Source organism: Dermacentor albipictus, chromosome 1 (genome assembly GCF_038994185.2).
Source record: "Dermacentor albipictus isolate Rhodes 1998 colony chromosome 1, USDA_Dalb.pri_finalv2, whole genome shotgun sequence".
NCBI lineage: Eukaryota > Metazoa > Arthropoda > Arachnida > Ixodida > Ixodidae > Dermacentor > Dermacentor albipictus.
This window is the reverse complement of record NC_091821.1, coordinates 157,289,135-157,312,412: the sequence shown is the minus strand read 5'-3', so window position 1 is coordinate 157,312,412 and position 23,278 is coordinate 157,289,135. Positions and strand designations below refer to the sequence as shown.

Below are 23,278 nucleotides of genomic sequence, written 5' to 3'. Positions count from 1 at the left end.
GAACATCGCTCTGGAACGAGTCGGTAGCAATAACATGGGAGCCTTCCTGTGCACCGACAAACTGTCAGACAAAGGCGGCAGTGGGCAGTTCGAGCTGCTGCTTAACGGGGTGGTCGCCGGGATAGCCGGCACCTTGACCACCGTTGCAGCGCAATGCTCATGAGAAAGCGGTTCGCACCGACCGTTTTCTGCTGTGCCGGCCAAGGGGCCAGTATTGGCAGTGGAGTGAGGGACACGAGGCAAGGCGGCAGCGCTAGGTCTCCTCTCCTCCTGCTCTAGCGTGGCATCCGGTGTCTGAGGGGCTGCCTCGGCCAACGGGACTGTAGCAAAGGGTTGCAGGGGGTCAGAAGGGCCTGCTCTCTAGCCTCTGCTTGCGACGTCAATCACGATACCCGTACGTGCAAGGAAGTCGCATCCGAGAATCACAGACACGGAAAGACCCAGATGTACAAAGCGCTGACGGAGCACACGATTCTCCCAGCGCGCAACCAACAGCACCGAGCCGCACGAGGTAGCCGTACCGCTCGTGAGGCGGTAGGCAAAGTCGCAGGCCCTAGTGTGGACAAAACGCAGGCGCAAATGAGCCATAACCTTCACCGAACAGTGAGACCGAAGCCCCGCTATCCAGCAGCACCACAAACTGCTGACCAGCAATCGTAAGGGCGATGAAAGGCTTTGACGTGGGGGAAGAGTCCGTTCCAGCGCGACACACCATTGAAGCCAGAAGTTGTGTTTCACTGCCATGTGCTCCTACTGTCGCAGCAGGTGAGGGGGAGCTCGCCGGCAGGCAAGGAGGCTTTTGCGTCAGGCTGCGCGTTTTGTAAGTTCAGGCAATATGGCCGCGATATTGACAATGGTAGCAGACAACAGCTTGATCCGATTGAGGGTACCTGGGTGCATTTCGTGCTAGGTAGCTCCCTTTCGCTAGCCAAAGGGGCACCACGATCGGATTTCTCCTCGTGCGCAAGGGCACACAGCAGTGGGCAATCCACTCTCTACGCCGTCGCTTATCTCGAACGTATTCACATGGTGAGAATCAGTCTTGCTTCGGAGAATTCAGACAAGCATCCTCCTTACTCCTCATTTGCTGAACCGTTTCCACAGGGGTGGCACACCACCACCCGTAAGTGGGTTCTGTTCCACGTGTAAATGTCGTGCTGATCTCAACCACCTGTGTTGGGAGTGCCCCCTCTACATCCCACCTAGGCTTCGTGCCCTGGCCACCATAAAGCCGGGACCCTGGCCTTCTTTCAGTAGTTGCGCCTGCCCGGATACCACGCCTCCGGACTATGCCATCAAGCTCTGGCGACTACTGCTGTTGTTCCTCCAGGACCCGGTGGCACCACTGGTCGGCGATCGGCTCCGTGACAGCCACAAGAGTCATGCTGCCCCAACTTAGCTGCCTCCAGGACGTTCGTTGGAGGCAGCCTCACACTTCCCCTTTTGTAATAATACCCCTTCCCTATCCACCGCAGCCCCCTCTGCGCATTCTCATGTGGAATAAACGTGGTTTCATTAATTCATTCAAGGGCACAAGGTTTGCATTCTCATTGGCCATGTAGGGCAGAGCAGCGTACCCAGGCATACAAGTACAGGTCGAGAGCGTGGTCAAAAAGGTCAGGTGCATCAAGGTGTTTTCTCATGGCCGAGGCCGCTTTGTATTTCGGGGAATTACGGGGTGACGTGTCACCACCAGCCTACGCACAACCAGGTTCGAGAGAAGCGGACGGCGGCGGTGGCGGCGGGCGGTAGGCTCTTGCTGCTAGTATATCGCCCTGAATCCGCTTTGCGTCAGAGGCGTTTAGGTCATGATAACGGGCGCTTTGAAAGTAAGCAGCGAAGGTTGGATGGGCTTGACGAATGGCCCGCTCCACCTTCTCAGCATCAGATGCCAAAGGGTCAGCAAGAAGATAAGAGCTCCTGCATAGCCCTGACATACTCGAGCAGAGATTCGTCAAGGTGTTGAGTGTGAAGCTCTAGCTCGCGACGCACGCGGCACTCATAGTGAGGAGGGAGGAATTCGCTGTGGATAGCGTCCTAAAATCCTCCATCAAACGAGCTTGGTGACCGACAAGTCGATACCACCATGCCAAGTGGGCTGTTAGTGAGATGGGCAATCCAGTGCCTAGCATCATGCTGTCATCCAGCCGCATTGCCTGTTGATAGCAGTGCAGTGCCTCGAGGTACTTCGTAGCACTCATGCAGCTCGAATAACTGCCATACTCTGGGAGAGGTACCCGTAGGCAGCTCAGCATGCCTGGGTGAGGGGACGGGAGGTCTCCCTTCAGATCACTAGGCTGCGAGCGCACCGATTAGGACTTGGAGAAGCTGTGCAGCTGCAGTGTGCAGCGGCATTGGCTCCGGGCCAGGCGTGGTGGTCCAAGGGCCAACCTGCGCCTGCTCTCCCAAATGCATGCCCTACCCTGAGGGCTAGTAAATGGCATAGAGGAGAGCTGGGTTGCCGCGCCGACAGATGCATGAGGCCTCACACGATCTGCGAACAGATGAACGAAGAAGCGGGGTGGCTCACGCGCGTCGAAAATGCCGCTCAGCTGCGCATGAGGCAAGCGGTAGTCGGAAAGTGCAGCAACGTTGTCGGCTGAGCGGGGTGGCTTGCGCTTCATCTTGCCTGCCAGCTGCGGTCGGGACAAGGAGAGGCCAGTAGAGAGCGGTTTTGCACCAACAGTGAAGCAGGGAGGCTCTGCTGTGGCGCACTGGACATTGAACTGCGCTCGGGACAAAGAGGGGCCAGCGAGCAAGCTCGCGCCTATGGCAGGGCGGGGAGTCTGCTCTGCAACAAATTCGTCTGAGAAAGGCGCTTGGGACAGTGAGAGGCCGGCGAGCAAGTTTGTGCCGGCACCTAAGCAGGGTGGCTCCGACACGGCACATGGGGTACTTAACTGCGCTCTGGATGAAAAGGGGCCAGCAAGCAGGAAGAGCTCGTCGGAGGGGCTAGTAGGCACCTGCTCTGCACACGTCTCAAACAGTTGAAGAAACCCAAAACTGGCATGGCTAGGAGTAGGGTGCACATCCGAGCGGTCGACATCACCAAAGGGCTGTCCAAAGAAGCTATCGTTCTGGGCGGCTGAAAGCAGAGGGTTGCCAAGGCGAACATACCTCATGCTGTCGGTGTCGTCTGCATCGAAGGACATTAAGTCTGTAGCCGGGGGATCAAGCAGCAACGAGGGCCGTGAAGGGGCCTGCTCTGATGCCATGCCAAAACCGAGTTGGACACCAGTTATGTGGAGATGGGTTTGCACAAGGCTCCCCACCCTACAAGCGATGGTCAGAAAAGGGCACGACGCTCCTCCACTCCGCAACGCACACAGGCGCTACGGGAGGGTTTGTCGACTCTCCGACACAGCACAGAGGAAGCTCCAGAGTCAGATCGCCAACAAACACGGGTTTATTCACCCAAGATACAGAACAGTGCTTATGGCAAAGGCTCACCGCAAGACCAATCAAGTATGCGTGCCGACTTCACTAGGGCTAACCAGGAAGCAGTCCACCCAGCGCGAGAACGAGAAGTTGCGGGAGCCAGGGTCCCATGTAACCAACTCATTGCGGACCTGTGAGCATCTGCCGCGGCGATAAAGTGCTCAGTGGAAGAGAGCCCAAGTGGAGAGGGCGCTCGGGGGCCACCACTCGAGAGGCCAATAAGGGTGCGTCCCGAAGACACTTGCTTGCACGGTGATTCAAGCCGGGGAGAGAGAAGCACAGTTTGCGCAGGAACTTAGCTCTGGCGCGCTAGCCGTGTCCACCATGTTGCCAATACGGCGGCGGTTCCCAGAGAACAAGCTAAGCATAACGCACAAGCTGGGGGGACGAGGCGTAGAAATGCACCAAAATTCCCACACTCATAATCAAATGATTTTAGCATGTAAAATCCCAGAATTTTTTTTTTTTTTTTTCCTGACCGATTACGGCAAGCTGCATGTTTTGAGCGACTATATTTTTTTTTCCTGGGTACTCATTTCCTGGCAAAAGGCATGCTGAGGCAGTTAGTGATGCATGTGGAATGTTAAAAGTAGTTACGTTAAAGTAAAAAAGCAGCTGCAGAAGTTTAGAAAGCTCGAATACCGAGGCTGCCCCACACACAAGCACAGTGGTAGCGGCATTCGCATGCCCTGTCATGCACAGTTACGCTTCTGGCGGTGGGCACTGGCTCTATATGAAATTGAGGTGGCAGTTTCATGACCAGAAAAAACATGGAAGGACTCTGGAACTATTTATGAATGCTGCACCTTCTCAAATTTAATCTAAACGTGCTTCGCTGCAAGTTTTCTAAATTTAACGGTGGCACCATCTTCTACGACCATTCCAAGTAGAGAAACAGTCTGTTTTCATTGCTTTGACGTCGCCACAGCCAATGCTGATCTCCGATTTAGTTTCGATAGTTTAAATGGATGCTGCCTTTCTAAACTTCAACTGCAAATGCATGACTTCCTATGCTCCGAAGAGTTCTCAGCATGCAAACAAACTGCTTTTTGTTCCTAATGCTCCATTTACTTTTAATAAACCATGCTTGATAATACGCAGTATGACGACTCGCTAACACTGCGATACTAGGATGTGAACATTGCTTTATATTAATGGTTAAAAAAGCTGTTCCTTAATCGAAAACTATTTGATTCCCTTCCAGCACTATTCAATTTATATTTCATTCAGCCTCAACACTATTTGCCCACCCCTATTTGAGTGCTTTGTTTGTTTCCCAAAGAACCAACATGAAAAATCCTATTTAGTTAGCTCAACCTTCGCATCCACCACCAAAGCCTGAAACTCAGTGCAGCCAGGATCAGAGCAGATCCACCGAGTTGCATGGTGTTCAAAAAATCAACACCTGCTTGTGCACTTGTCTGCGCAGAGCTGCACACACAGGGGCAAGTAAGCACTGTTCATGCACCAACACCTGTAACACTGCCAATGGCTTCTGAAATTGGCCCTGCGCCAATTTCAAACTCTATAGACATTGCACAATGGGGCTTGAATTAAATTACATTCTGATGAACTTATGGCACTGAAATAGCACCACTAGGTAGTGTTAGTTTAATACATCTGAGCTACTACTGCAGCTATTATTAGCAGCTACACAGTATGAGCAATTGACAAGATATTCATGGATGCTAATTTAAGTGCAGATCATAAAGGCACAATGGCTGTGGCCATGCAATGACTTCCTTTTGTGGCAACCACAGCAACGAGCAGAGTAGAAATTGATGCACAATGGCATAAAAAGTTCCAACTTCCCTGGTGGCAGAATTGATGCGATTCATAGTGCACAAAATTTGGTGCTGGTGTACTGCGCTGAAGAAGAAACTGCCCTAGGATGATAAACAATAAACATGCACTTGACAACAATATATTGTTTTTCTTGTGAATACATTGTAGAGACGATAAAATTTGGTGCCTGTGGCAAGTTATAATGAAGTAGACACAGCACATAATATACATGCTTAACAAGCTATTTTTTCAGACCCTACATGCCGCTAGAAGTAAAGCATGCAAATATTACCTGTGCTTCACATGCTGCTCTAAGAGTTTCCAGCTCTTGCTCATACTGCTGGAGCTTCAGCCTAATTTCAGGATCTTCAGAAACTGCAAAGGAAGCAAACTTGAAAACTCAAGTAAGGAAAAGAAGTTTAACTCTTTCGTTATCGTAATAAATGGGCTCATTTATGGTGCTTTGATGTCCTAAGATTTTATTTGCAGACATATTACGTGCAACATATATTGCAATACACAATATAATAGCCTAATCACTGGTGTTTTGAATGGATGTATAGCAGTAATAATTCCTCAGTCAATTTCTGAGAATGCTTACGTGAATCTTCAAAGAAGCATCAGGAACACGAATGAAAGTAATCATTCGCTATTTTTACTATAAGTACTGAGAGTTAAAAAAAATCTGAAATATGAAAAACATGCATCTGGCTCCTAGTTCCCAGCTTTTGGAAGTCAGATCATGCTAAAAAATTATGAAGATTTGTTGGCATCAATACTCCACCCCAAACTCTTCGCCACCCGGTATTTATAAATTAAAATAAAATAATGTTACGTCATTACGTCAATACTAGCCATAATGATGCCCATGCAATGTGCGAAAGCAGTAGCTTCACAAATGTGAAAACGGGTCAGTTGCTATTGTACAGGGAGCATTTGTTTTTACTCATTGCAGCAAGCACCTTGCTTCTCTTTTACTGCATTCTTTAAGCTAGTGAAGCAATGGTTGCCAGGCCAGGGAGCATGCAGAAGCCTCCTCATACTTGATTATTGTGTTCTATTAGCTTTTTCTATGCAAGCAAGGTAGTCGAGCGTGCATTCAACCAGTGCTGGAGCCTCCACATGCTTTGTTCAGCTCCTCTACAGTGATGTACAGTAATGTGGAGCATTGTGCAATATCATACAGTAATGACTAAGGGCACTTGCACAGGCAGTGTTCAAAATGTAAGAGATTAGACAGACAGCTAGTAAAGGTTTGGTGGAAGGTGCATCTCAAGTCGGCTGCATGCTCTTGAGCAAGCAAAAACTATGCACGACAGGAAGGATTACTCCTAATAAATTGTGCATATGATTTCGAAGCACTGATGGATAAAAGCGACCCACAGTGGGGAAAATAAGATTGCACTTGATATTAGACGAAACAATTATCAAAATAACAAGCACTCATGAGCATCATTGTTTGAGACATCGTTTAAACAGCCTAGATATTGAATCAGAAAAGTGAAAACCTGAGAGAAGCTTCTGTGTATTTACTGCTGCTGTCACTTAAAAAGTATGTTGCAAAGTCGACCAAAGCACAAATTTTGCATCTTTTTATTGAAGAAGTGCTAGGAGCACTGGAGGCTAGTTTCGACGATACCTCCAGTCAGAGTTTTATTTTTCCAGACTCCCCAATCTGATAAAATTAGTTAAATATGACGAACAGTTGAAGTTCAGTCATCATTTCAGATGGTGTATAATGTTGCTAGTAGAAGAACTGCAAGAGAAACGTTTAACAAAGCACAGAAAAACTCATAGTTGATACTTGAACTGAAAAATTGATAGACTTCTACAGGTGCAGTAGTTGAGCATAATTAGATACCATACATTGACAATTATAATTCAACCTTCTATTGTTTTAGCAAACATGAATTTTCCCAAGTGTAAGAGGGGAAGGGGGAGCCTATCACTGGGTCAACATAAATGTGGGGCCTATTTTTCATGACATGCATGGTGGCAATGCTTGTGGAGCTGTCTTTGCATTCAGTTGTGATTTAAGCTCCAGCATCAGCTCAAATTTGGCACCAGAATCAATTTCAAGTCAAGTTTCTAGATAGATAACTATTTAGGGGCTGCCCATTTCAGGAGGGTGATAACAGGTGCCACTTTATGAAAACAGAAGTTTATGTGACATGCATTCCCCTTGCAATCTCTTATTTTCTGTTTCAAGGTAATTTTGGTATTCCATGCTAAACTCTGTCATCAGTGTTTATTCGAAATCCACAGTTTCCTCCACCAATTATCCACACTGCAGCGTAAAGGTACCTGAAAGCTCTTGCTGCTCATCAGTTCTCCTTCATTGCTTTAAACATTCTTCATACTGAGTGGATGCTCGGCTCTTATGCATCCCCTGGTGTTGTTTTCCTTGCATGAACCTTGTGTCCCCTGCAATTCGGCTTCACTGTGTACTTAAACACCGGCGGCGGTCGGTATGGCTGCAGCATATTACGAGAGATGGCGCAAGAGTTGCGTTGCTAACACCACGTAACGGAGGGGTTACAGGGACGCAAAAGGTAGCAGGCTCTTCCTCTTGGGCTTGGACTCGGCAAGCGGCGCAGACTTTCCGCGCGTACGCAAATCATGCTTCACAGGACCATCCTGAGAAAGGCTTTGGAGCATAACACCGGAATGGACAAACACGATCGTTCGAATGCGCCACCGTTCGCATGGCCATACATCATACGATTAGGCAATGGTGTCTAGCATGCGGGTGAACATACTCACTCGCTATCCAGTAACGGTGAGTTGGACTTGCTCAATTTGTCGTGCGCCCATCGGCTATCAGTAATAATTCGGCTGGCTACAGATAGGTGTATAAAAGGCACAATAAATGCCACTGTGATTGTCTGCACTACTGCGTTGTTTTTGTTCCTTTGTCCCAAGAGCTCATGTGAGAACTCCACAATACAGAAGCTTGATTATCACCTCTCGCATTTCAAAGGTTGACCACCTGATGTCACTCCTTTGTGGGGACACTCGACTTTCTTGCACCCCTTATGTTTTTTTCTTTGCATGGCTCTCACACCTTCTGTAATCTGGCTTCTCCACCTACCTAAGTGCCGCCACCCGTTGGCGTAGTTGCAATATAGTACTAGGGATGGTGCGAGTGTCGCACACAAAACGGCATCTAACGGCAGGGTTACTCGGCTGCAAAGGAGAGTAGCCTCTCCTCTTTGGCTTGAGGTCAGCATAGTGTGCGGACTTGTCGTGCGCCTGTTGGCACGCCCTGTGGGACCGTCTCGCGAAGCTTCCGAGTGAGGCATCGGGAGGAACCAACTCAATCATTTGAACGCGTCAGTGTTCAAGTGACTTAACATGCAAACGTTTAGGCGTTGGTGTCCAGCATGGGAGTGAACATATTCGTTCAATATCCTGTCACGTTGAGTCGGACTTCCTCAATTCGTCTGTGATCGGCATGTTCAGTTGGTACTAATTTGGCTAGCTGGTAGTGGTGCATGAAAGGTACACTAAATGCCCTTGTGAATGTTTCTATTGCATTGCTGTTCCTTTGTCCCAGGAATTGGGGACCCCGCACCTTGGACTGGTTCATCTGTCATGCTGCCATGTGTGCCTAAAGCTTGTCTATAATAACTACCTGTTTGACTTCAAGTTTAGTAGTAGCACCTGATCTCTAGCGTAATATGAACATGACACCCTCTACCATTCTTCCTGATCCTGAATATTGCTTCCATTTTGTTATACCAACACCAGAGTGTCCTTATGTCTCATGACAGCAGCATTTCTTTTTCTTTACTTAGTCACTCTGCTGTCACATGCAAGTCCTTCTAAAATTTATCAGTAAACAAAGGTACAGTAAAACCTTCTTATACTGATCCCGCATGTAGCGAACTAACGATTGCAGTGAAAAGAAACGCCAGTCTCTATTATGATCCCGTATGCATCCATGTATTTTTTCACAAATATACCGTAGGGAAGATGGGTATAGTAAACAATGTGGGGTTCTCCTCCGTGCTCTTGGGACAAAGGAACGACAACACAGTAGTGCAAACAATCACAAGGGGCATTTATTGCACCTTTCATAGATCAATGCCTGCTAGCCGAGTTGCTATCCACAAAACATGCCGATGGGCGCGCGACAAATCTAGAAGTACGACTTACCGCGACCGCATGGCGAGCGAATATGTTCACCCCATGCTGGATCCCCACGCCTGGTCGTTCGCGCATATTGTCACACGAATGGTGGCGCATTCCAAGGCGGCCACGCGAGACGGTCTCGCAGAAGCATGGGTCGGCGCACGCGCCGGGACGTCCACGCCGTGCGCCGACCCGCCGAGAAAGAGCCAGCCCGTTCTGCCCTGCGCCCCCAAGTAACCCTGCCGTGAGGCGGCGTTAGCAGCGCAACACTCGTGCCATCTCTCGCACTGCGCCCCAACCACATCGACCGCCGCGGGCATCACGCAGGCCACGCGGCGAAGCCGCACTACAGGAGACGCGCTATGCGGGAAAAACATCAGGGGATGCGCGAGAGTCGCGCATCCCCACAACAAAAAGATATATGAAACATAAAAATACAGTTCTTGACCATTTACGGAATGATATGAATAGTCCCGGCATTAAAGAAAATGAAAATAATAATAAAAAAAGAGAATGCATGAATACCTATGACTTCCAGACAATGACAAAGTAAACAATGATCATCTCACCATGGTTCAGTACAGAGTTTTCATAACTACAACAAATCCTTCATGCACAAGCTGCCTTGATCCTTACCAAGGTGGTTACCACAGTTTCCTATCACGGCGCGCTTGTCAAATGAGGACAACATCTACATGTGTAATGATAGCTGCCCCTCCCTTTCTTTGGTCTGCATCTTGCACAGTAACAACACTGTCATGCAGCCTTGAGCAATAAAAACACTTCTGTGAGGCTTAAAAGTGCTTACATACTTGCTTACGTAATTTAAAGTGCTTACGTAATTGTGCCAGTTAATATTCCATCATATCAAAGTGGAAGGTTCTGTCTCTTCTTGACAAGCAGAAGCTGCTTTACAAAATCAACACTCAACCGATGAAACACAAGAACATAGCCAAAGATGTGTAATACTCGCTGTGGTGGCATTGCGCTGCTAAGCACGAGGTCCCAGGATCAAATCCCAGATGCTATGGCCACATTTCGCTGGAGGTGAAATGCAAAAATGTCCATGTACCGTGGATTTGGTGTATGTTAAGAGCCCCAGGTGGTCAAAATTAATTCGAAGTCCCCCACTACTGCATGCCTTATGATAAGATTGTGGTTACGGCACATAAAGCCCCAGAATTTAATTTTTCCTGAATATGTGTAATCTGTGTTTGAATAAATAGAAAGTTAGCACTGTTTAGAATGAAAATCAACCAAGCATGCTTAGGAAACTTTTATCATAGTTACAGAAAGGCAAAACAGTGAGCTACGGTTATAGTAAAGATACTAACATAGCAAATGAGCTTTAGGTTCTGAGAACTTCCCTATAATACCATCCTATTGTGTTAGTACACCTTGAATGTCAGGAATTCAAAACATAATAGCATAATTGCTACTTTCACCATTACATTGCACATTACTTGATTTTCAACACTAAATTGGAAGCTTAATGCATCTACCTCCTCTACACAAATGTCCACCAGCCCTTGAAGAATGTGTGTACTGCCTGCTAGAAAAACGATATCAAAGCAAATGGTCCTGAAAGGTAATGCAGCACCTCCACTTAGGCTTTAAGGTATGAGGACACATTGAAATACCAATTTTTCATTGATAAAATGACATTCTTTACTTCTATGCAACCCTACACAGTCCTCTACTTATTGCAAAATGAATCACACTTCTGCCTTGTTTTGTTCAAACGTTACAGGCTAACTTGTAGGGTACACCGTGCGTGGTAAAACCGACATTGAAAAGTTTCGGTTTTACACTTTTTTAAAGTTTTTTGTTTTACAATATTAGTACGTCAATTTGGTATTAATTTTTGCTCACATCAAAACCGTGCTGTGGAATACTTTATATTTTACATTATTTTGCAATCTATCGTTAGGGGGTGCCAGAACACTCCAACCTGTTGGTTTATATTCATTGTGTCCTAGCCAGCATCAACACTCATGAAGTGCGTTGCTTTTTTCTGCCATGTATTGTATTCAGCTTGGGAAGTGAAATAAAGATTGAGTTATCATCAGCCTGATGGCGAAGTTTAGGACGTTCAAGCAGCCGAAGCGATATTTTACAGGCAATAGACACGGCAAATGAAGGGTGCAGCAACCATGTGGATGCAGAATTAATAGCTAGTGCTTCAAAGCTTGGAAATGTGATGGAGAAGTATGAAGAACTGCTGGATAACCCTTCACATCAAGGAAACAGGATTATCAATTTTGATCTTCTTGTAGCTGTATCTACATTGTTAGCCTGCCCTCAATGAATGACTACCGGTACTTCACTGGGGAGGAACTTTCCCTGCAAGGTGTGTCTTCTATCTGTGCCGTGTTTTGTGAGTGTGGTTATGTCAACATCTTTGAAACATGAATGAAATTGTGGCACGCCGTGGAAAATAATGTATGTCTAGTGTACACAATTCAGCAATTGGGCAAAGGGTATGCGGGCACATGCCCCTACCTTCATCTCATTCTGCTTATGACAGGATATCGTCCAAGGTTTCTTCTGCATCAGAAACAGTTGTGGTAAAGTCAACGGTTGATGGTGCTGAGGAAGTCTGCCACTCTGTCAAGAACAATAATTGTGGCATATCTGGAGACGGAACTTGGTAAAAAAGGGGACACTCTTCATTAAATGGCTGTGTTTGACCTCAGTTGATACCAGGAAAGTCATTGATGATGAGGTACTGTCCAGCATGTGTAAGGCATGCAAGATTCACAGCAAACTCTCTCCAATATTAAGTTCCTGCAGTGGAAAGTGGACCAGACCATTTGTCACACAAACCACAAAGCTAGTGCAGGTGGTATGGAACCAGCTGGGCTCTACCGCATATTTGACAAGTCAGAAGCTGCTCATGGACTAAAGTATGTAGATTTATATGGTGATAGCGACTTCAAAAGCCATGCAACCATAAAGGACATGTACAGGCACAAGAGCGTAAAGAAACTGGAATGCATTGGCCACATTCAGAAGCACGTTGGCTGCAGGTTATGGAAACTAAATAAGACAGTATGTGGCTTAGGAGGCAAAGGGCAGCTTACTGATACCTTGATTCATCACCTACAAAACTACTATGGCATTGCTATTAGGTAAGTAAGAATGTCATGTATGTACGATGCAGACAATCATTGCTATTAGGTAAAATGTGGGAGACCTCACAGCAATGAAGCAGCATAATCTAGCAGCCCTGTTCCATTGCAGCTCCACTGATGACCACCCAAGGCATAGCATGTGCCTTACTTGTGTACAGAGACCTGTCCTCAGGTGGGCTGCTAAAGAAGTGCCTCCATGGGAAGACACAAAATGCAAATGAATGCTTCATTGGCCTGATTTGGCAAAGATATCCAAGGGAAGTGTGTGTTAGCCTGCTAATCCTCAAATATGGCCTTTTAAAAGTTGTCTGTCATTTTAACAGCGGAAACAGTGCAACATCAGAAGTCTTGCGGCAAATTGGAATAGAACCAAGTCCATTCACTACTAGAGCTTGTCATGCGAGGGAGAGCCCTTGTCTAATAGGCATTTGGCCAGTCAATTCATGAAGGAAAGCAAGCCAGAAAAAAAAAAAGGAGAGTTGATAAACAGGCAAAACATGACAAGGAGGAAACTCAAGGACATTCATGCTACAAGTCTGGAGCATATTAGTGTTCTGGCACTTTTCTTTCACATGTACATTGACACTTATATTTTTTAATAAAGGGAAAACGAGACATCCACCCAATCATAGTAATTGCAATAATGGAAACCCATATGGGTTCCTCGAAAGAAGAGGCTCGCAGTTGAAGAAAAATTCATCCTGGTCCGGGACTCGAACCTAGGACCACCACCTTTGCCGCGCAGTCACTGTACCATCCGAGATAACCAGGCGGCTAACCGATTGCAGGGCAAAGTTGAACTTATCATCAACCATACCTCCTCTGCCAACTCTTGCAGCCGGATCTTAACAACTTGCATTATTATCCTACACTACACCGACATGAACCGTTAAGATAGTAGGCCCCCTTAAAAAGTCAAAAAATTTTTTTTCAGAATATTAATTTTTCGGTTTTTACATTTTATGTATTCCCACAGATTAAGCAACCTGTTGCAAAAGAAATTATCTTCCTATCGCCACTAGCTTGGGAGTTGCAACGAGTTTTTCAGGCCGTACCCTCGTATTGTAAAACGGGCAATCAGTACTATTCTTTTTTATATAAATATGATTAAAAACACTTTTTTTTTCATTTTATGTTGCCGCTGAGCAACCACATGAACAAAAGGAGACTAGTGCATCTCATGGGGGCTTTAGCTATGAAGCTGGTGCATTTTAAGCCTTTGTGTTATTTTTGACATCTTTCACATGGTGTGAAAATTTGGTTACATTTTTCTCAAAATGAGATCTTGCTCCACCTCACATTATGCAAACCTTGATAACTTCTTTTCAAACAAATATTTTGATATGAATTTTTCAAACTCATTTCTAAATTATGGGCTTAACGTGCCAAAACCACTTTCTGATTATGAGGCACGCCGTAGTGGAGGACTCCGGAAATTTTGACCACCTGGGGATCTTTAACGTGCACCTAAATCTAAGTACACGGGTGTCTTCGCATTTCACCCCCATCGAAATGCGGCCGCCATGGCCGGGATTCGATCCCGCGACCTCATGCTCAACAGCCCAACACCATAGTCACTGAGCAACCACGGTGCGTTCAAACTCATTCCTCACATACAGATGTGTGCAACGAACTAGAATAAAAAAATTATGCAATACTTTTGCATTTACAGCTTTGCAAATTTTGCAAATATATTTGCTCCAAATTGGCAATTTTTTTCACTTTGCTTAGTTTTTCGAACATTCCTTCCTTAATATTTATGCCATTACATTTATCCTAGTTCATTGCGTAGGTCCCACACTTAGCTACATAAATGCCAAGGCTTTACTCAATTCAGCAACTCATTAGTTACTTGTCACTGCTGCCGTGACTAGCACATTTACCACATTTTAATGAGAAAAATTACCTGCCACAAAATAAAATGAACCATTTTCTGCACTTTAAATAGTTGATGAAGTTAAATAAGATGTGCTTATTCAGGAAAGAAAGGTTATTTAAATCCTGGCTTAATATTAAAAGAAATTTTTTTTTCTCTGGCCTACTACCTGAAAGGCCTGTATAACTTGGTGTTCTCTTTGTTATAGATGAGGCTCATCCTTCTCTCCCTCCAGGTTCCTGTAATTTTCTTTGTGTATCGTTCACAGCAGTGTACAGTGTCTTTCTGGCCCCTTGGCCATGGATAATAGAGTCTCATTCGTATTCTGTCTGATCATGTCCCTGTACACTTGGGCAACCTTCTTTCTACCTTTTTCTAATCTATCTACTCCATGTGAATGTCGAAATCATCCCTTTGTCAAATGTGTGGGGAGCACATGTGCTCATTTCCTCCCGCGTACTCACGTCGCCCCGTTCGCATGTTGCGGACGTGTCGAGAACCAGCATACACACAGGAGGAAGGCATTATGTGCCCTACTGTTCTCCGTTGCTCTCATGACGTGCATACCCTTCCCCCCAGCTCATGGAAAAGAGAAAGGTATCTGACGGGCGAGGAGGACATTCCCCTTGCAAAAGGTAAAAAGCTATAAAAGCGCGCTAGCGCAGGAGAGCCTCTCTCTCTGGCACCTGACCTCTAACCTGCCAGATTGATTTACCTTCTGCAACCCGTGAGTGACCTCGTTTGCCTGACTATCCCAAGCAATGAGGCATGCCTATTCATTACTTATTACATAATGGACATCCCTCTGCCAGTGTCCTTTATTGCTTGTAGCAATAAACGTTAGAGTTGACACCGCTGGTTGCCATATTCGTTCGAACCTGACGTAGCTGCAATTCCACGCGCTGCAGGTTGGGGAGTACCACGAAACTGTGTATGGCTAGATCTGGAGCTCGCCTTCAGCCTTAGCTGCACGCACAATGTACCCAAACAAATGACAATATTCAAATTCAGGTTACCTGGTTTCTGAAATCTCTAAAGCTTTCTTGTAACTTTTCACAAATAAACTCCATTAGTGAAAAAAGTCATTACTTCATTTTCTAGAAGGTTACTCTGGCCATCCTCTAAAGGACCATGTGTTATGTCTGAAGTCTTTACAAAGCCTTTAGGTTATTCCAAACTTTCTTGGGGCCTGATCATAATTCCTTTGAATTTATGCCACCCATTGATTGCTTACAGACTTAGCATTTTCTTGAAGAATTACTTGAGCCTTATTCTTTAGTCTCTTTAAAGTCTTCCCATTTCTCTCAATTTCTGCGACCTACTAGGCTCTCCTGCCAGTAGGAACCTGCCTGGGCCCAGCAGATGGTCAGCCACAGTCTTGGAAATTTCCTGTGAACTCTCGAAAACACTCAAAACAGCTTTTATGCCCACTGACAAGGAACACGAAAGCATCTACACAATCCTGCTTGGCCCTGCTCTTGCCAGTGTTGCCTGGCCTCTTGGCTTCGAGAAACCACGTCGACACATGCATCACAAGGGCACGATAAAACCTCTGTGCCATCCGCGCACAGCTCAATAGGTTTGGCAGCATGAAAGCAATGTATTTTGCTCACGTGTGTCATCTTCTTGGCATTCAGGTAAATTGGCAATATTCATTACACCCACTGCATACAGATTAGACTGCTTTGATTGTGCTGCCAAGCCCACTGTGCATTCGAGCCATGTGTTATGACTGTTCTTACATATTGCTGAATCTGCTGATGCTTTCTGGCAATATTTAACTAAGTCCTGGTCCCAACACCCCTTCATCTGTCACTCAGGTTTCATGGAAGATCGTGTCTGCGCTGGAGGAAATTCAATCTGGGCAAGCGTCGCTTCTGAATTAAATAAAAGTGACGTGCACAAAGTTATCTCAAAGTGACAAAAACTGAAGAAATCAAAAATCGGCTTTCCAAAACAGAAACAGAGTGTACCGCAATCCCTTAAGTAAAAACTTAGCTAAACGGCATCCAGCACGTTACAGAGCAAAATGCTATGCAGGTGAAAGCATTAAAAATTATAACGGATGATTCTGAAGATAGGACACGCAGATCTAACCTTGTCTTTTCTGGCCTTAAAGATTGCAATTGGGAAATATGGGCTAAGTTAGAGAAACTAATCATCGATCTTCATGCCGAGAGTCTCGATATATCCACTCAGCCAATGGACATAGAATGTGTGCACCATCTTGGCTCCTTTCAGCCATACAAGACCAGACCAGTTCTCGTTAAATTTGCCCATTTTAAGAACAAAAAGCACATTCTTTCCTGCTCGAGCAAACTAAGAGGCACAGCATGCAGCGTTGCTGAAGATTTTTCACCCGCTTCTAAACTTGCACATAAGCGCTTTGTGGAACACACAAAATCTCAACGCAACCCATTCAAGCTTCGACATGACAGGCTACTTATCGAAAACAACACTTATGTTTACAACTATGTCGCAAGCCAAGTTGTTCCTCGTTCTATTGAGCAATCGTGGTCTCCCACTAATCCCCATGCCACTTCACTTGTTTTTCTTTATACAAACATCGGAAGTTTGCTGTCCAAACGCGATGCACTAGCCTCTCGTGCATACCAACAAAGCTAACCTTATTATTCTCATCAAAACTTGGCTGCTCCATCTGTATCTGACAAGATCCAGTCCATTTCTACCAACTTCAATATCTTTCGAAATGATTGCGACGGTAGGCAAGGAGGTGGTGTTCTCAAACTGGCTCACTGTAGCCTTTGTTGCAGCTATATCAACATAGTCTCTTCTCTAGAAATCCTGTCCATTTATTCAAAGGTTTACTGCCTCCATGTAATTATTGACGTCTGTTATTGCCTCCCAAATTATGATGTGCCCTTCATCCAGGATTTTCATACTGCCCTGTCGTTCGTTACTTTAACCTATCATAACGATCTTGTCCTTTTACTGGGCGATTTCAATTTTCCCGTGATAACTTGGCACGACATAGCATCAATTATTTCAAATGACAGCATCGAAAACGATTTCGTCAACACCTGTCTTACATTTAACTTGATTCAGCCTGTACTCTCTACAACGAGAGAAAGAGGTAAAAAGTCCCAACAATGTATCTCCACACATCCACCTGCCCAGCATAAGTGATCACTGTGTCAACCATGGGCCTTCCCGGTGTTTATTTCCTCGCCCGGCAAAAGTCAAGAAGCTTATCACCCTTTACAAGGCAGATTACCAAAGCATGATCTGTGAACTTATTATTAAATTTTCCACTGCCTTTAACTCCAACCTTATAAATCACTCCATTGAAACGACCCAGTCACTTTTCAAAATAAAGAAGCAAAGCCTCGCTAATACATGTATTCCCACTATCACTGTGAACAAACGGTCGTCTTCACCTTGGTTTAATAACACTCTAAAACGCCTCAACAACAAGAGACTTCTTCGTAAGGCCAAACTTTCCAAAAGTGTGCAAGCGTGGGAAAAATATTTTATGGTTGAAAATAGTTTCAATCCCCTACTACTACATAAATTTAAGTGGTTTTTCCTTTTTTCCACATTATCTACTATGCTCAAAAATAATTCCAAACAATTTTGAGAAGTACTAAATCCCAACCCTAATCGAAGTTTATCTTTAGTAGATGACTCAAACACTTTGATTGCAGACTGCGATGCTGCAGAAGCTCTGAATGCAACATTTTCTTCAGTCTTTACCAAGGAGCCCTACGGCAAACTCCCTAACTTTCCATTTTGTGACCATCCACTCATGCCCCCGTGAACTTTTGTATCCAACAGCATTGTCAAGTTAACTGGCTCTCTTAAACTAACGTCATCCACACGTACAGACGAAATTAATTAAAATGTCTTAAAATTTGCGAACAGTGTCACCAGTGTCATCTCAACCCCCATTTTTCAGCAATCATTGTTGTCCGGGGAAGTGCTACACAACTGGAAAGTTGGCAAAGTAATTCCAGTGCAGAAGATGGGTCTGTCATCATCAGGCCACGCTTAGCATCCAATATCACTTACATCCATTTGCTCTGGACTAAAGGAACATGTAATTTATTGGCACATTGTAAAATTTGTAACATCCGCCAGCTTTTTTCACCCTAACCAACATGGCTTTCAAAAAGGACTATCGTGTGAAATGCAATCCACTCTTTTTTATTTATTTATTTATTTATTTATTTATTTATTTATTTATTTATTTATTTGTAAAACACCTTACAAGGCCCCTACATGGGGATTGAGTAGGGGGGGGGGGGGGGGGCACACAATCAAATACATACAATCTATTAACAACCATAACAAAAGAAAACAGCAGCCAAGTGCACAGCCTAAAAGTTAGAGAAACATATTAGCTACATAAAGCTGCATATGGTTGCAATAAAAAGGAACAATATAAGTTTGTAACAAACGTATAACAGTGCAAGAAAAAGGTAGAAAAAATAACACAGAACAGTGAGTGTGATATTAATGGTTAACATGGGTTAAGCGAGTTCAGCGAGTGCTTGAATTTTTCACGGTCAGTTTCCGCAACTATGTTGTTGGGGAGGTTGTTCCAGAGCCGAATGGCACGTGGAATTGCAGATGAGTTAAATGCTTCTGTTTTACCATAGATGCGCATGAAGCTATGATGAGTGTATAATCTGTGCGACGTGTGCGATGACGTTTCTAGGTGTAAGGAACGTTAGTGGATTGTTAGTGTGGTGGGCGTATTTATGAAATAATGACAAAAGGGCTATGTCGCGACGATTACTTAGCAGCTGAAGTGAAAGGTGAATCTTTATTTGAGTTACGCTAGAACAGTAGTCATAATTTCGGGAAATGAAACGTGAACGTGCGGCTCTATTTTAGATTGATTCCAGCATGGTAATTAGGTAATTTTGGTGGGGAGACCAGACTGGAGCGGCGAACTCAAGTCGAGGGCGAACAAATGTTTGAAATGCCAGTTTGCGAATAAGTGGAGGTGAGTTCCGAAGGTTACGTCACAGGTAACCCAGTGATCGAGAAGCACTGGCACAGATGGTGGTAATGTGAGAAGTCCAAGAGAGGTTTGTTGAAAGATTTACACCTAGATATTTAAATGATGAGGTCCGAGATAATGGGACATTTTTAATACAGTAAGAATAGTCCAAGTTAGTGCGTTTGCAGGTGAAGGACATCACTTTACATTTTGATGAATTTAGAGTCATTAGCCAGGTGTCAGACCAATTAATAATTTGGTTAAGATCATTTTGGAGGATCAGGTGGTCATCGGAGGTGTTAATAGAACGATAGATAATGCAGTCATCAGCGAAAATGCGCATGCATGAGATAAGTTATTAGGTATGTCATTCGTGTGTATCAGAAAGAGTAAGGGACCAAGAACGCTTTGTTGTGGTACACCAGATGAAACATCTGAAACATCTTTCACTAATATCAGTTCATGTCTGGATGTTAACCTGCCCGTGGACGCACTGTCTCTTGATTTTGAAAAAGCATTTGACAAAGTTCTACACCAGCGGCTTTTTCCTCAAACTTCCCTGTTTAAATCTTGATCAGCAGGTTGACCGCTGGATATACAGCTTCCTGAATAATTGCATGCAGTTCATTTATGCTAATTCACTGTCTTCTTGTCTATCCCCGGTCACATCCAGTGTACCATACTAGGCACTTTACTATTTCTTATTTATACTAACGACCTTCCTTCTCACATTTCCTCTGGAATTCATTTATTTGCTGACGGCTGTGTGATTTATCGCCCTGCTACTTGCAATAATGAAACTAATATTCTTCTTTGTGGCCTGGACCAAGTCAAGGGATGGCGTAGAAAGTGGCTGATGTTGTTAAAGGTAAGTAAAACAGTACTAATCTTCCTGCACCCCAGACAGAACTATGTGACATGACAATATGCTGTTGGCACATCATTAAGCTCTACCGCATACTCATGCAAGTACCTTGGCCTAACTTTAACAGGTAATCTGAGCTGGATGCCACACGTTCGTATTACTAACGAAGCGAATTACGTTCTACGCCATCTCCGTCATAACATGCGTCTTTCCTCACCCTCTGTCAAAACACTAGCCTATCTAACATTGGTGCGTCCCAAACTGAAATGTGCCGGCGCAATATCTTTCTAACCTGTCTAAAGCTCTTGACTATTCAGAACCACACAGCTGGATTTATTTACTTCGATCTTTCTTTCAGAATAGTGTAACGCAACTTAAATCATGTGCTAACCTTGACAGCTTAGAATCTAGGGGCAAAACCTGTTGGCTTTGCCTATCCCACAAATTTTTTTTACTCAAAGCTTGGCCTTTCTGTCATCACACCAGCTCATTGCAGTTCCAGTCGTACAAGCCACTCAAAAGCTGTTTATGGGGAGTGCACTCATACTTCTGCCTATCTCAGATCCTTCTTCATACAGACAGCAAAGGACTGGAACGACTTGCTTCCCTGCCTTGTGCTACACTCCCATTCTGCCACTTTAAAGAATAGTATGAATTGTATTTATTTGTGAATGTATGAATTAGTTTAGAATGTATGTATGAATTACGCGTGAATTATATGCATTAGATGTCAATGTACACACATCGTGTAATAACCCTTGACTAGGGGCCTTTGAGGTAATCGAATAAATAAAATTTCTTCTAGCAGCTTATTTTTATTTTCACTTATGTTTTCATGTTTGATCAATGCTACTCTGAAGTTTGGTATTGCATTCTTTACATCTACAATAGGCAAACATTTTTTTTGTCTGACCAATGGCATTTATCTAACTAGGAATGACTAATGTCCCCCAAGATTACCGTTATTACAGCACCACATGTCCACAATTTCTATAAGGCTTCCTTTACATGCTTTTCCATAGAGTTTGCCATGGTCCTCAAATACCTGTTACTCATGTACTAGATATTCAGGCCTTCTGCCTATATGACAGATTAATTTTATTGCAATAGCAATTAGTGGACACTCCAGCCAAATTTTGGCCATCGCTGTGATGTTCTGCATAAAGTCCAAGTGCAATAACATATCGAGTGCACATTGTGTGCTGTGGGTGCGAGTAAAAGTGTGCGAGGACAAGCAATTTATTTCAAATAGCAAGAGGGGCTGCTACTTCAATAGGGTGAATATATTTGTTATAACTCAGGTTTCAATTTTTTTTTTTCTTTTCGGTTTTCAGGAGTCCAATTTAGGGTTGCCATTATATATCTTACACTCAAAGTCAACCAATAGTTGACAATATTCCACACTGTCAAACATGTTACACAATACATTGTACCATAAACCCCTCAATAGGTAGACATAGTATGTTTCTTTCTAAGCACGAGCCTGTATCACACAGAAGTTTCTGGTAACTCTTTACTTAATGAAGAATGAAGTGCATATTTCAATCGGTTCTGAGCTTTACTTTGGCATTTGAAGAAATGGTAGCAGAATGCAATATATCAAGATAACAATTACTACAGCAGAAGCTGTTAAAATGCCCCTTAATCTTGCTTAGTCCGTATTGTCTCGGCAAGAATGAGAACACGGAATAATGCACACAACATGAACACAATAACTAAGCATTTTGTCGTAAGGAACCAAAGACCTGTAGCGTAAGAAAGCTAAAACAGGAATGAATAAAATGCCAGAATGCCTAGATAAGGTTGATGAGATGGCCCAACTTAATCTATGAATTAGATCACTTCGTCATCTTCCACGAGTCAGAATGCATTCAACTGCACACCCTCATTATAAGCTACCTAGATCAATGCTCACACAGTCTGTACCTTCCACTGTCCTTGTTCTACATAGCTTCTGCTTGATGATGAGCCAACAGGCCCAGCTTAAAAGCTTCATTACTTTCATAGAAGGATTCCATTGTTTATTTCTCATAAGAAATGTTTCAAATGAGACAAGGTTGCCAGAACCTATTTTAAACAGAGGAGATGGCTTAGCAAATAACAAAAGGAAGAAAATAAATTAATATAACATCCACCATGGCTCACATTCGTTGGGCATCTTTACGACCACCTTCATAGGCAACCATATTTAGTAAGGGCACAAATACAGGGAGAATTTGGTATCATTTCAGAGGAATGTCCTCTAAATAGTGACTGTAACCAATAGTATAAAAAACTTTTTGTGCTTTGAGTGACCTAAGACCCCTTTAAACAAGCACTATTCTCGAACTTGACAAAAGGCCAAACCATCTCCTGCAGGTTGAAGATCACAATACTGCAAGGATTTTGGTAAAAGTGCAGCCTACCTTGAGAAGTGGGCTGTGCATGTTGACTTAGCAATTCCTGCAACTTCTTTTCAAGTTTTTCCTTTTCATCTGACATTTGTACCAGCTTGAAGAATGAAACAATAAATATCCACATAAATTTAGTGCACAAGAGGTGTAACACTGCTGTCAAACACAAGCCACAACGTTAAGGCAAGTTACCATGTCCTCTTGCAATGCTCTTACAGGATAATGTGTTCCCACAGTTTTTAAATGCCTAGAGCTCGATATTTGACTACAACCAGTACACTGCTGGCATTAGCACCACTGTTAACACAAGTTAGCAGCTTTCTCTCATATCACAAGACAACATATTAGTACATGAATTTTTGAGCAAATGGTACAAGTTATATTTCTTTGCTTATCAACTTTATCTTTTATTATCTTTGCTTTGGGCCGTCCGGCACGCCGAGGAAGCCGCCCGGGTCCAAGGACTCGAGGCCGTCACCTAGGCTGGGGTGCTTATGGCCCCACCCCACCCAAATCGCCGGGCATTTTCAATAAAGTTTTCACCACCACCTATCAACCTTTCAACATTTATACTTCACTCTTCATCAGCCTAGCTTAATGCTCTGCTAACAAGCTTCAAATGCAGTAGAAGCTCGTTGATTCGTTCCTGTTAGGTATGTTTTCCCAGCGCTAACATTCGCAATCGAG

The 23,278-nt window shown here is 44.2% G+C and overlaps 1 protein-coding gene across 5 annotated transcripts in view; it reads right to left on the bottom strand.

The window, feature by feature from the left end:
* The window catches only part of LOC135916573 (golgin subfamily A member 2-like), a 154,117-nt gene that overhangs the window by 82,137 nt on the left and 48,702 nt on the right, over positions 1-23,278 (bottom strand). For all 5 annotated transcript variants that reach the window (XM_065450007.2, XM_065450006.1, XM_065450009.2 and 2 more), the window contains 2 exons: positions 22,604-22,688; positions 5,516-5,598 (listed from right to left, as the gene is read on the bottom strand). In XM_065450007.2, coding sequence (XP_065306079.1) covers positions 5,516-5,598; positions 22,604-22,688 — 168 coding nt within the window. The remainder of the gene's footprint in view (positions 1-5,515; positions 5,599-22,603; positions 22,689-23,278) is intronic.